We start from the raw sequence: 12160 nt of genomic DNA, 5'->3' as shown, positions 1-12160 counted from the left end.
TTCTTAATGTAGCTGAATATCCGATGTTCTTCAATAGAGCTTGTGTCTTATGTATCTACTGCTCCATTAGCCTTCCCACACAAATTTTCTGAAATTATCTCCATCTGCTATACAATGGGTTTATGTTGTAGGACATGTTAGTATATCCCATGCCATCAATTGTTATATTGTTCTTAAAAATTGTTATTTCTAACCATATCCCACTAATCTGTTTTCTTGCAGACGGTGTATTTGGGGCAATGATGAAGGTAAGCCTGCCCTGCCAGTAAACTGAAAGAAACTTTCAACATTGAGAAGTATTCTGACTTGAAATTGTTATGAACTTTTGAAGGTAAATTTGATTAATGATGGGCCTGTAACAATGCAACTTGATTCTTCACAGTCTTCCAAGTGAGTATAGCAATGAAGTAGGAGATTGCATCCGTTGATTCCTCAATTTTATTTGTAGAGATCAGCATTTTAAGGTTCCTTAGCTTTATTTAACAATGAGAATATTAAATGGGTTCAGGAACAAAAACGATACTGAAAGAGAAACATAATCAGTCATCAGCTTGATATAAATCCAGATTCAGACCTAAAGTCAAAATTCCTTGTCTGAAGAGTAAATTCTATGCAGCACAATCAGATATGAAAATTTTATTGGCATTGCCTATCTTATGTCTAAATATGAATTGACAAACAGATTGCATTTGGCAATTTGATTTTGGGATGCAAATTGGACAGTTATTTCAGATTTCCAAGTTTGGATCAGTTTATTAATGAAAATTTTTCCTTCGATCTCTTACCTTCATATTTTTTCGAGCCTTTTCTTGTAATTGTATTTCTTGTCTAGCATTGATTATTTCCTGTTATTTATAATCGGAAGTGATACTCAAAGTCACTGTACAATTTAGTTTTGGAAGTATTTGGAGGATATGTTAGAGACATTGGCGGTTTGGATTAAGTACTATTTTTATAGAAAAGATCATAACAGACACCACAGAAACAGACACAGAACAAGACCGATATTGAATCCAGTCAATCCACCTAAAGAAACAAACCTACACCAAACCACATAAAGAGCACTACTGAAATCAGGGAATAGAAAATCCAGCATTAATTACTAGATTCCTCTTCTCTGATTCAGAACCAAGATTGAACTCTTTTAGCCACCCCGGGGGAGAACCATCCGAATTCCACCTATGTTGAAATCAATACTGGCAGCCAAATGAGCTTCAGGAATTTCAGATCGCTTAGCAAACTTAAAAAGGAGTACTTCAGATTCTTTGCCATCTGCAAAATGTCCAGTACAAAAAAGTGCTTTGGAACACTCTCTCTCCCCCACTAAAGAGTTTTGCACCTATGTGGGAGGCTAAACCAATCCCTTATTTAGGCCATGTTTGGGAGTGCTTAAGTTAAAAATAAGTGCTTATTCGAATAAGCACTTATTTGCATTTGGCACCCACCTTTTTCAAGTGTTTATTTTTTAAAATAAGATCTTATTTATATTGGGTGTTTGGTAGTCTTTTTCTCTAATAAACACTAATAAGCATTTGTGACTATTTTGTCATTCATTTTCTTTCAAATTTTCAAAAGATACCCTTTGAAAGCACTTTTACTAAATTACTTTTATAAAAAACATTTTTATGAAAGCACTCTTATAAAAACACTTTTTTTTTATCAATAACAGCATCTTCATTAAATTAAAAGAAGAGAGGGAAAATAATACAAAGGGAGATAAAATAACTTAGCTCCTCAAAAACGGAAAACACAGGGAATGCAAAGAAAAATTAAAAACTAGCCCAAAAAACAGCCTCCCTATTCACTCCTTGCTTGGCCAACCCATCCGCAAATGAGTTGGCACTCCTCTTCACCCAGCTGTATTGAATCTCAATGTCCCTACCCAGCCATAAGAACTATTTTTTCTCATTGTTAAAGTTCCACAAACCACCGTCCTCTGTCTTCAACCAATTAACCACCACCTTCGAATCACCTTCCAGAATCAAGCGGCTAATATTTAATTCTTTTGCTCTTCGAATTCCTTCAAGCGCTGCAAGGATCTCAGCCCTAAGAGAGTCACCTTCTCCAATAGAGCCAGAGAATAAAGCAGTAACAATCCCTTCCTCATTCCTGAAGACTCCTCCAATCCCAGAGGGCCCTGGATTCCTTACACTACTGCCATCAAAATTCAGCTTTATAAAGCCCAAGGGGGGAAGGAACCAAAACGGACAAAGAGTCCTCTTGCATCTAGCACTGGAAGCAATCTCTTTCTAGTTTCTTAGCAAGTCATCCATAGGACAATCTGAAAACAACTCCAAAGATTTTAGCCAGTAGACAACTCTTAAAAGGATTCGATCTAACAAATCTTCCAATGTTTTTTCCTTGTCAGAAAAAATGTGTGAGTTTCTTTCTTCCCACAAAGACTAGCATACTGCTGCCCTAATACACCTCTACATAGTCTTCCCTCGCTTCTTAGGCCAACTGAAAAAAAAAAAAGAGAAAACAAACCTTGGACAGTCTCCGGAGGATACCAAGAATACCCAAAACGGGAGAAAACCTACTCCCAAACAGTTTTAGCAACCTTACAAGAGACCATAAGGTGGTAGCCAGATTCTCCATCAGCTTTACAAAAAGCACATCTATTAGGAAGTAGACAATAGTTGAGTCTCTTTCTTTGAAGTATGTCTAAAGTGTTGATTCTTTCCAGGAAATTTTTCCAACAAAAAAAACCCACCCTAGGAGGAATAGGTTTGCTCCAAATTTCCTTAACTGGAAAGGACAACCCCAGGGCGGTAGGAGGCTGAGTTAAGGTTTCAAAGAAAGAAGCACAAGAAAAGGTACCAGAGCTAGAAAGGGTCCAAAATCTGGTGTCTTCTTTAGCAGGGTTTAGGAAGACACCCTCAAGGGAGGCTAGCAGAGCTACCAAGCTATCCAAGTCTGTATCCCTAATTGCCCTACGCGGGCCAAGGTTCCAACCAATGCCCGAAGTGGAGGCTGAAGGGACCAAGAAAGAAAAAATGGGTTCATTTTTCAAATCTGAAAGAGCATACAAGGAGGGAAACTGGTCTTTCAAAGGAGAATCCCCGACCCAAAGTTGTTCCTAGAAATTTATTCGGTTACCAGAGTTTAGACCATACATGATCCAAGGGGAGAAAACTGGAAGCAGATTGTGGATGGATTTCCAAGGAGAAGCAGCTGAAGCCCTTGCCATGATTCCAGGATCCCAGCCATTGTCTTCCAGCCCATGAATGCTAGCCACAATCTTAGTCCACAATTTATCCATTTCCAAAGAGAACCTCCACAACCACTTCCCTAGTAGAGCCATGTTCCTTTTCTTGAAATTACCAATCCCAAGACCTAGTTTTTTACACCTAGAGACCACCTCCCAACTCACCCTATGATCTCTCTTCTCCTCTCCAGGCTCCCAGAGAAAGTTCCTTATTAATTTTTCCAAAAGATTTGAAACATTTGAGGGGATCTTAAGCACTGACAGAAAGTAAACAGGAAGGTTAGCTAGGGTAGACCTAATGAGAGAGACTCTTCCACCTAAAGAAAGATAATTCATCTTCCAGGCCGCTAGCCTCTTCTCAAACCTCTCTACTACCGAAGCCCAAAAGCTAACACTCTTAGGATTATCTCCTAAAGGGATGCCCAAATAAGTCAGGGGCCAATCCGTAATTGCACAACCTAGCTCACCTGCAAATTCCCTTAGGTCTCTTTCGTTCACATTCACTCCCGCCACACAGCTCTTATCAAAGTTTACCTTGAGGTTAGATATCTGCTCAAAAAGTTGTATTGTCATCTTTAGATTCCGGATCCAATTGAGGTTCCCTCCTTCATAGAAAATGATAGTATCATCTGCAAACTATAGAAGAGTTAATGGAACATCCTCCCTTCCTACTCTCCACCCTCTTATCAGATTCCTCGAGTCTGCTCTATGGATCAACCGCCCAAGCACATCAACAATCAGGGTGAAAAGAAAAGGGGAAAGAGGATTTCCTTGTCTTAGACCTCTCAACGCTGGAAAGAAGTCAACCACAGTCCCGTTCACCAGGATAGAATAATGGCAAGTCCTAACACAGCCCCAGATCTACTTACACCACTTGTCACCAAAACCAAAACTCCTCAACACCTCCATCAAGAAAGACCAATCAACCAAGTCAAAAGCCTTCTCCAAATCCAATTTGCAAACCACTCCCTTCTTCTTTGACTTCCTAAAGCTCTCCAAGCTCTCATTTGCAATGAGAATTTGATCGGTGATTTGTCTTCCCTCTACAAAAGCACTTTGGTTGGGTGCAATAATAGAGGGGAGCACCTTCTTTATTCTGAGAGACAACACATTTGCAATGATTTTGTACAGGCTAGTCACCAGACTAATAGGTCTAAAATCTTTTGATTGAGAAGCATCTTTCTTCTTTGGGACTAGGGCAATGAAAGTTGAGTTCAAGCCCGGGTTTATTACACCCCTCCTGTGGAACTCCTCAAAAACCGATGTAAGATCATTCTCCAAAATATCCTAACAATCCTGGTAAAAGGCCATTGTGAACTCATCTGGACCTAGAGCTTTTGTCCTATCCATAGAGAATACTGTTTCCTTTACCTCCTCCATATTGAACATTTTTTCTAACCACTCTCTCTTCTCTGCACTTAGAGTCGGCCTATCCAAACCCTCCAACCACACTCTCTCATTTATAGGCCTTCTAAAAATAGATTTGAAGTGGTTTACTAGAGCCTCTGCAATTTCAGCCGAGTGAGACAAAACTGCTCCATCAACTTCCAAATTAGATATGTAATTCTTCTTTCTCCTTCCATTTGCCACTGAATGGAAAAACCTTGTATTTCTGTCTCCCTCCTTTAGCCACTTACACCTAGATTTTTGCCTCCAACTGATTTCCTCCTTAATCAGGATGTCCTCCATCTACCTCATCAAAACCCATCTCAACTTCCTTTCTTCCTCTCCAAAGGGGCCTCTCTCTTCCTTCAGGTCCAAATCCTCGATTTGCCCCACCAGAACTTGCTTTCTCTCTTCTAATCTTCCAAACTCCAGCCTATTCTATTCCTTTAATTGAGATTTTAAGTATTGGACTTTCTTGTGGAACCTCATTCCCTCCCAATCAACTACCGGATTAGTTTGCTCCCACCACTCTCTGATTTTCTCAGTGAAACCCGAACGAGTCAACCACATATTTTCAAACTTAAAAGGGGTAGGCCCTACTCCTCTTATTTCCTCCTTGACTAACACTATAGGCCAGTGGTTTGAAGTAAGTCTAGGGAGAGCCCTAGAACTAATATTGCCACAATGTTCCTCCTATCTGTTGAGAACAAAAATCTGTCCAACTTAGAGCAAATTGGTCGTGATTGAAGGTTGGACCAAGTGAAGTTATTATTTAGGAAATGAAGTTCTTTGAGATTAAAAGAGTCCACAAATTGGTTGAACTTCCTCATACTTGTTGTCACTCTCTGTCTGGGGTTGTTGATTTCCTCCATAAATCCCATTACATTAAAATCCCCTCCCACACACCAAGGTCCATCCCAGAGGCCTCTAATGTCACTCAATTCTTCCCATAATTTATCCCTCTGCCTATAGTCATTGGGGCCATACACATTTGTTAGAACCTATCCATCGTCCACCTGTCTGAACTTTAGGGAGACAGAATGATCTCCAATTAGCTCCTCCACACCTAAGAGTATATCTTCTTTCCACAGGGTCACAATCCCTCCCGAGGAACCCCACGAAAGAGCAGCCACCCACTTTATACCTCTAGAACTCCACACACTCCTTGCCCATCTGCAATCAAAATCCATTCTTTTGGACTCCTGAAGCATTACCACATCCAGATTAAACTTCTTAATTACCTCTTTGATTGTTGCTCTCTTCCTAATGCTGCCCAACCCCCTCACATTCCAACTTTGGATTCTCATTGAAAACTATTAGCCTTAACCTAACTCCTCCAAGATCTATTTAGACCATTTTCTTCTAATCCCTTTCACTTCAAACTTCTTGTCCCTCTTAATATCTTTTTTTAACCTCTCCATTTCACTCAACCTTTTAAACTTCATCTTGCTTTCCTCTTTTTTTTGCATGTAGGCTTTTAGATCATTCGGGTTCTTCAGCTTGCACCCCAACTTTTTCACAAACTCTGCAACTGACTCTTCCCCATTAGTTTCCTCTTTTTCTAAAGAAGCATTATCCTCACTCCTAGGAAACTTCTTGTTCCTTCTCACATTACCTTCAACTACAGCCATTTCTATCCCCTCCAGGCTCCCTCTCTACAAATCCTTCCTTTCCACTTCACTCAAGAGGCTTTCTAAGATTTCTCATATTATTGTTTCTCTGCAAGTTTCCTCACCCACTTCTCCCCCTTGTAAACTCACTGTGGCTTTCAGACCAAGGGCTTCCGACTCTTGGTTGGGAAGAGAATCTGGAACAAGAGACACAGAGCACTCATCAATATCCAAAATTGTATTGACAGAGTTGAGGGATTTACCTGAGGTAGAGAAGTGAGAGAGCAAAGACGAGGGAGTGGTAGTCACTTTCTTTGTTGAGAAATTAGAGCACTCTGTCTCCCAGAGTTGGGGAAAGAAAATCCCTGCCGCTGTATCAACACAATGACCCCTTTTTGTACCCAAGTATGTACCTCTATGTGAGGTACCCTTTTTCAGCTCTGAGAAGACCCGAGCTACCTCCTTTTCGGCCTCTTGCAAAGCACTAGAACTAGGGGGGCTTAGCCAGAATTGGGTTAAGATCATTGACCCGCTCCTCCCCCTCCTCCTTTCCTTCCCCCACCGAATCCCCTAAGAACAAACAATCCAGGCTAAAAGTATCCCTGTTCTGATCTTTAGATAGAGCTTCATCTGCCGCACTGCCTAAACTCCCACAGGCTTCTGAACTTTCATCATATTCAGAATCTGAACCGCAGCTTAACCAACCTTGATCAGCCTCTTCCTTCTCTTCTGGTCTGCCTCTCGAATAGCATGGGTTCGGGCGATCAGGAATGCTGTGATTTTGTGTGTTGCCGGCTGCCCGTCGGACCCAGCAAAGAGGCCGACGTCCTTCTACCTTGCTCGCTAACTTCGCCCCTCCACTTCTATGAAAGTACTTTTATAAAAACACTTTTACAAAAGCACCTTTGTAAAAATATTTTTTATAAAAGCACTTTTAAAAAAGTACTTTTGCAAAAGCACTTTTGTGAAAGCACTTTTACGGAAGCACTTTTATAAAAGTAATTTCGTAATAAAAGTACTTCTATAAAGTGCTTTTATAAAAGTATTTTCATAAAAGTACTTTCTTAAAAGTGCTTTCATAAAAGTACTTTTATAAAGGTGCTTTGATATTTATAAAAGTGCTTTGATAAAAGTACTTTCATAAAAATATTTTTATAAAAGTACTTTAATAAAAGCAATTTTATGAAAACACTTTATAAAAGTACTTTTATAAAAGAACTTTTATGAAAGTAGTTTTATAAAATTCAACTAGGGATAAATTTATAAGCGGTATTTTAAAATTCAACTAGGAACAATTTTGGAAGAAAAAAATTGAATAAGTGCTTGTCGTATAAGCACTTAAAAAAAACTAGAAATTTGGGCTTAAAAAATAAGCCCTTGTTTTTAAAATAAGCATTTATTTCCCAAATACTAGTAAGTGCTTAATGACCCAAATAAGTACTTATTTTTAAGCACTCTCAAATATAACCTTAATTGTGAGTTTCTCTGCTTGCCAAGGATTGATGGTTCCAATGAGCTAATCTTCGTTGTAAGAAACTTAGCACCCAAATCTTTAATAACCACGCCAAAAGAAGCCCGACCTTCACTCCTATAATCCATCTAGCCAGGGTTTTTTAACCCATTCAACCAGGCCTAAACTATTGTGTTTAAACACATCTTGGTAACTCACGTTTAACAAATTCATGCTCCATAATCCATTGATTCATCTTCTCTATTACTAGTCATGCATAAAGAATCATTTAAGACCTTTCTTTTCACTAGATTGAATCGCATCACGAAACATCTAGCAAGTGCTAGATAGCGCTCCTATCATTGCCAAGGTTAGTGTAGTTTAGAAAGTTTGGAAATAAATCATGTTGAGAGAAGCTTCAAAGAAAAGAACTAAAGCCGAAATAAATAGGAAAAACAACTCTTCACTGAATACTTAAGAGAAAATCAACCAAAACTCCTTTAGCTTTGCCCTAGCTATTCGTTGTATAGACTTCTTTACACCCTTATGCCTCTTATAAGGAAGTTTCATAATCTAATAAAAAACTATTTATTATAATCCTACTAAATCTTTTGAAAAAAAAAGTCTTAATTGAATACAAATTCGGAAATTCTATTGTAACGTTAATTGGTAAATACGAACTAAAACCGGTTGTTGAAAACAACTTAATAATTGTTTACTCAGTTGAGCTGAATCTTGTACTACATCATCCTCCCCAGGTTAGAGAGAATCCGACCTTAGATTCATGTTACCATTTGAAAGGCTGCCAACATATATCGTTGAACTTCCATTGTGCTTCGTTGTTTCTAACCCTCTGGTACATAATTGGTGGTGTAAATCTTCAATATGAATTGGAGTGTCTTCATTACATCTCTTAACTTTTGAAACACATTTCTTGAACTTCAAATAATTTAATTCTTCCTTCACTGACCATTTTGAACTTTGCAATAATGATTGTCAATATGGATCTGCATATACTTGTATGAAAACAATGCTATTTAAACCTCTAGTATGATAAATATCATCTCCATCCTCTTGAAAATCATTATGAAAGATAGCATATTCTTCTAGAGCAATGGGTTCTTTATCATAGATTAGAGGTTTGTTCCAATCAATAAGTCATAAGATTTTCGTTACAATCCTCAACAATATTGAAGTTCAAAAAAGTCATAAAATTTGATTTTACCTTCACTCTGAAACTGAAAATTCTTCTATGGAACTCCAATCCATGAATTCTTCTAGAATCATACATCCACGAAACTCTAGAAACTCAACTTTTAGATCTATTTCCTATCGCTTCTATTCACCACCCACAATTACAACCAATATGATTGTTTGCTGAGTAAAGAAACTCCCATGAAACTCTAGGATCTCAACATTGAAATCCATTTTCCACTGTTTCTAACCATCACCTACAACTACAACCAATATGAACGCTTGCCTTGGTGATGAAAAGAAATGAGTAAAAGCACTTGCATCAAAATCATTGTCCCTCATCTTAAAACGAGAACATAATGATCTCAACTCTTGAGAAAGCGCATCAACTTCGTATGAATCATCCAATCTTGGGGATGTCCCGAGAATCCCAACTGCTATTCCCTGCATGGACCTCATTCTTAGCACTCTTGTTCATGTAACTACTAGCTTCACGTTTACACAATGAAACCCGTTGACAGGGTAATTAGTTTTTGATATTCTACCTGTCGACTTCGTGCTTTAAACTATAAAGAAATACATATTCTTTCTTGGCTGAGCCAAAGGCAAAATTTTAGCCGTATAAATTTAAGTTATAAAATTATGGTCATAAAACGGGGCCCTATCAATGTGTCCCAAACAATGAACCATGTGCTGCCACTTTTTTTCATGAACTGCCAGATGCAAGGATACAGACAAGGTCGATTGGTTCTTATTTGCTAGAATATCACAATTGAAGAACATCACAGCAAGTTAGCTACCTCTTAATCACAAAAATGTTCGGAAACCAAAAGGTACAGAAAATGAAGTTTTAAATGAGCGCAGAAATCAAATAGAGGGTTGGCCTTTTCCACTGATTAACTTATAATGGAAGCTATACAACGTGCATCTATTCTATTTTTGCAATGGCCCCTCTAGAACACCCTGATACTGCAAAAAGTAGCTACAGTTAGCCTGGTGGAACTGTCTATTGTGCCGTGGCGCATCATTTCTATTTTTGCAGAACTGGCTGTTATGTTTTTACAAGGGTGACCAGGGGGGAAGGGGGGGGTGCTGGCTATACAATCACCCTGTTCATTTCCACAAAAAGCTTTTACAATCACTCTGACTTGTCAATTTTGCAAAGGCAGTTACAGTTGGTCTTGTACAGTTTTAGAATTTATATACACCGAATCCGAACTAGGCATATACATGTGACTTTGAGACCCAATAGAAAATGAAGTTCTAGGGTCAAAACCTCCCTGTTTGCATAAATGTGGACTGCAATGGGAATATATACTTCCATCTGCAGTAAGAAAAGGAAAAGAAAAGATGAGAAAAAGAGCAAACTCATAGTTAATTGAGATCTGGTAATCTATTATCTGCAATCTTAACATGCTATATGGCATTAATTTTACATTTATCAACTAAGATGACAAGGATGAAAATAGGGCTGAAAACGATAACTGATTGTCCGAATTTGAACCACTAAGGGTTACCCAAATTCAATCTGTTTATAATCGGATCAAATACGGATCCACCCCCTACCCAATCTGATATAATCCAATTCGATTTAAATATATATACTGATAAATACCTAAAATTTATATTTATACCCATTAAGTTGATTTTTTTTCAAAAGCCCTAGTAAAGTTTATTTCAATGTTGTGTTTTCACTAAATTTTTATAGGTTCAAGTTTTATATAAGGAAATTTCAATTAATTTTGTTCATAACATATAATATCAAAGTCCTTTTTACTTCATTTATTTATACTATATAATATTTTGATCATTTTTAGCTCAATGGATTTATACTATTCAATATCTTATTGCAATCTGAATTTGATTTGAGTCCAACATAAATCTGATAAGATCTGATGCGAATTTGAATATAGTGTTAGACAGTTTATGTATGCCCTTAGCTTCAATCTGATTTGATGTACTTGTTATTTAGTGGAAATAAATAAAGTGCATGTTTGATTCATGTTGTTTGGTTTAATTCTGTGTAAAACCCTAAAACTGGACATTTATAGAGATTCATGTTAGTTTTAAATGTTCACAGCCGTTGGATAAGTCTAGGGAGATTTATCCTGCCAAGGCTGATGCTGGTGTGCCACCAAGTGTTGGGATGGCCTGTCTCAGCCATCAGGGTAGGACCCGAGGCACATGCAGTATGGGATTACATGAATCCTTGAACCGGACCAGATTTCCAGTCTTGCCCTGGACCTTGGAGATAGATGGGCAAAACTGGAAAGTTACACCTGACCCCTAGACTCGATTATGACACTTCACTAGGTGCTGGATCAGGCTGCCTTTGATATGCCAATCAGTGAGATCCTTAGCGGGGATCAAAACCTGGGTATGTTGGGGCAGTTTGAGAATTCATCTGAGTGGGTGGTCATAGCGACAGAATCAGCCACTTTGTCAGACAAAGGGTAATGATCGGGAATGCACTCTCTCTGATGGAAACCAAACTGCCGGCAGTTGATTTCAATCGTTGGAATTTTGTTTTGCAAAATTAATATACTTATATTATATGTACGGTTTCAAAATGTTTGCAAATGGTTTTAATTCCCAGGATCCATGTGAGAGAAGAGTGCGGCACTGTTCCTTGCAGCCGAGGGAGAGGTCCTCTCTTGTCGGGCAGTGCTTGATCATTAAGGGCTGAGAGGTTAAGTGTAAGACCATTTAGGATAATACCTGATGGGCTAATCTTGCACCTGCCCACAGTCCCTAGGTTTTATAAGATGGCTTGGCCCAGGGACCACTTAATGTAAGTGTTGGGCCCATAGGGTCCATATGATGGACTCAAGGGGTTCATTGAGTTTTTCAGTGAATTCGGCTGGGCCTTGTATTAAAGGCTGGGCCGAACCCATGTGGCTGGTGTGTAGATCAATGCTTGGGTCCCACGCCATACAAAGAAGCCCAACTGGGCAGCAGATTGGAAAGTAATTAGACACTGAACACTTAATGGGCCAAAAGCCCATTTCGAGGTGGGCTGATATGATCACCCATCCATGGGGCGAATTTGAGATTGAAGTTAGTAAAAGGATTAGGCCTTTAGCCTTATCCACTCTTAGAGACCAAATTCAAGTTAAATTTGAATCTGGTAACCTCCTGATAAGATCAGGAGTAAGCTAACTCTATCTGCAGAAAGAATTAAGATTATCCCCTATCCAAATACTGATTAGGATTGGGATAACTCCTGATTAGGAGGTTTTTTAATCAAGAAGAAAGGAGGAGAAAAGCAAGAGAATTCGAACCAAGGAAAATCGCAAGAAAGGTTCCTGCGAA

At 38.6% G+C, this 12160-nt stretch overlaps 2 protein-coding genes across 5 annotated transcripts in view; one reads left to right on the top strand and one right to left on the bottom strand.

The window, feature by feature from the left end:
- The window catches only part of LOC104613173 (D-Tyr-tRNA(Tyr) deacylase family protein), a 43063-nt gene that overhangs the window by 1902 nt on the left and 29001 nt on the right, over positions 1 to 12160 (top strand). The window contains exons 6-8 of one of the 2 annotated variants that reach the window (XM_010280889.2): positions 223 to 248; positions 332 to 390; positions 509 to 790. In XM_010280889.2, coding sequence (XP_010279191.1) covers positions 223 to 248; positions 332 to 390; positions 509 to 539 — 116 coding nt within the window. In that variant the 3' untranslated portion in view covers positions 540 to 790. Of the gene's footprint in view, positions 1 to 222; positions 249 to 331; positions 391 to 508; positions 791 to 12160 lie in introns of those variants that run through there. The other variant, XM_088894214.1, reaches the window with a different exon arrangement.
- The window catches only part of SNI1 (negative regulator of systemic acquired resistance (SNI1)), a 33896-nt gene continuing 31451 nt past the window's right edge, over positions 9716 to 12160 (bottom strand). For all 3 annotated transcript variants that reach the window (XM_088894211.1, XM_010280886.3, XM_088894212.1), the window contains one exon: positions 9716 to 10172. Coding sequence is in view for 1 of the 3 variants with exons in the window: in XM_010280886.3 (XP_010279188.1) it covers positions 10118 to 10172 (55 nt within the window). In the remaining 2 variants the exon portion in view is untranslated. The remainder of the gene's footprint in view (positions 10173 to 12160) is intronic.

This window comes from Nelumbo nucifera, chromosome 1 (genome assembly GCF_055504915.1).
Source record: "Nelumbo nucifera cultivar China Antique chromosome 1, China Antique-T2T, whole genome shotgun sequence".
In the NCBI taxonomy this organism is placed as follows: domain Eukaryota; kingdom Viridiplantae; phylum Streptophyta; class Magnoliopsida; order Proteales; family Nelumbonaceae; genus Nelumbo; species Nelumbo nucifera.
The sequence above is the reverse complement of the archived record's forward strand: the minus strand, read 5'-3'. Positions and strand labels throughout refer to the sequence as shown.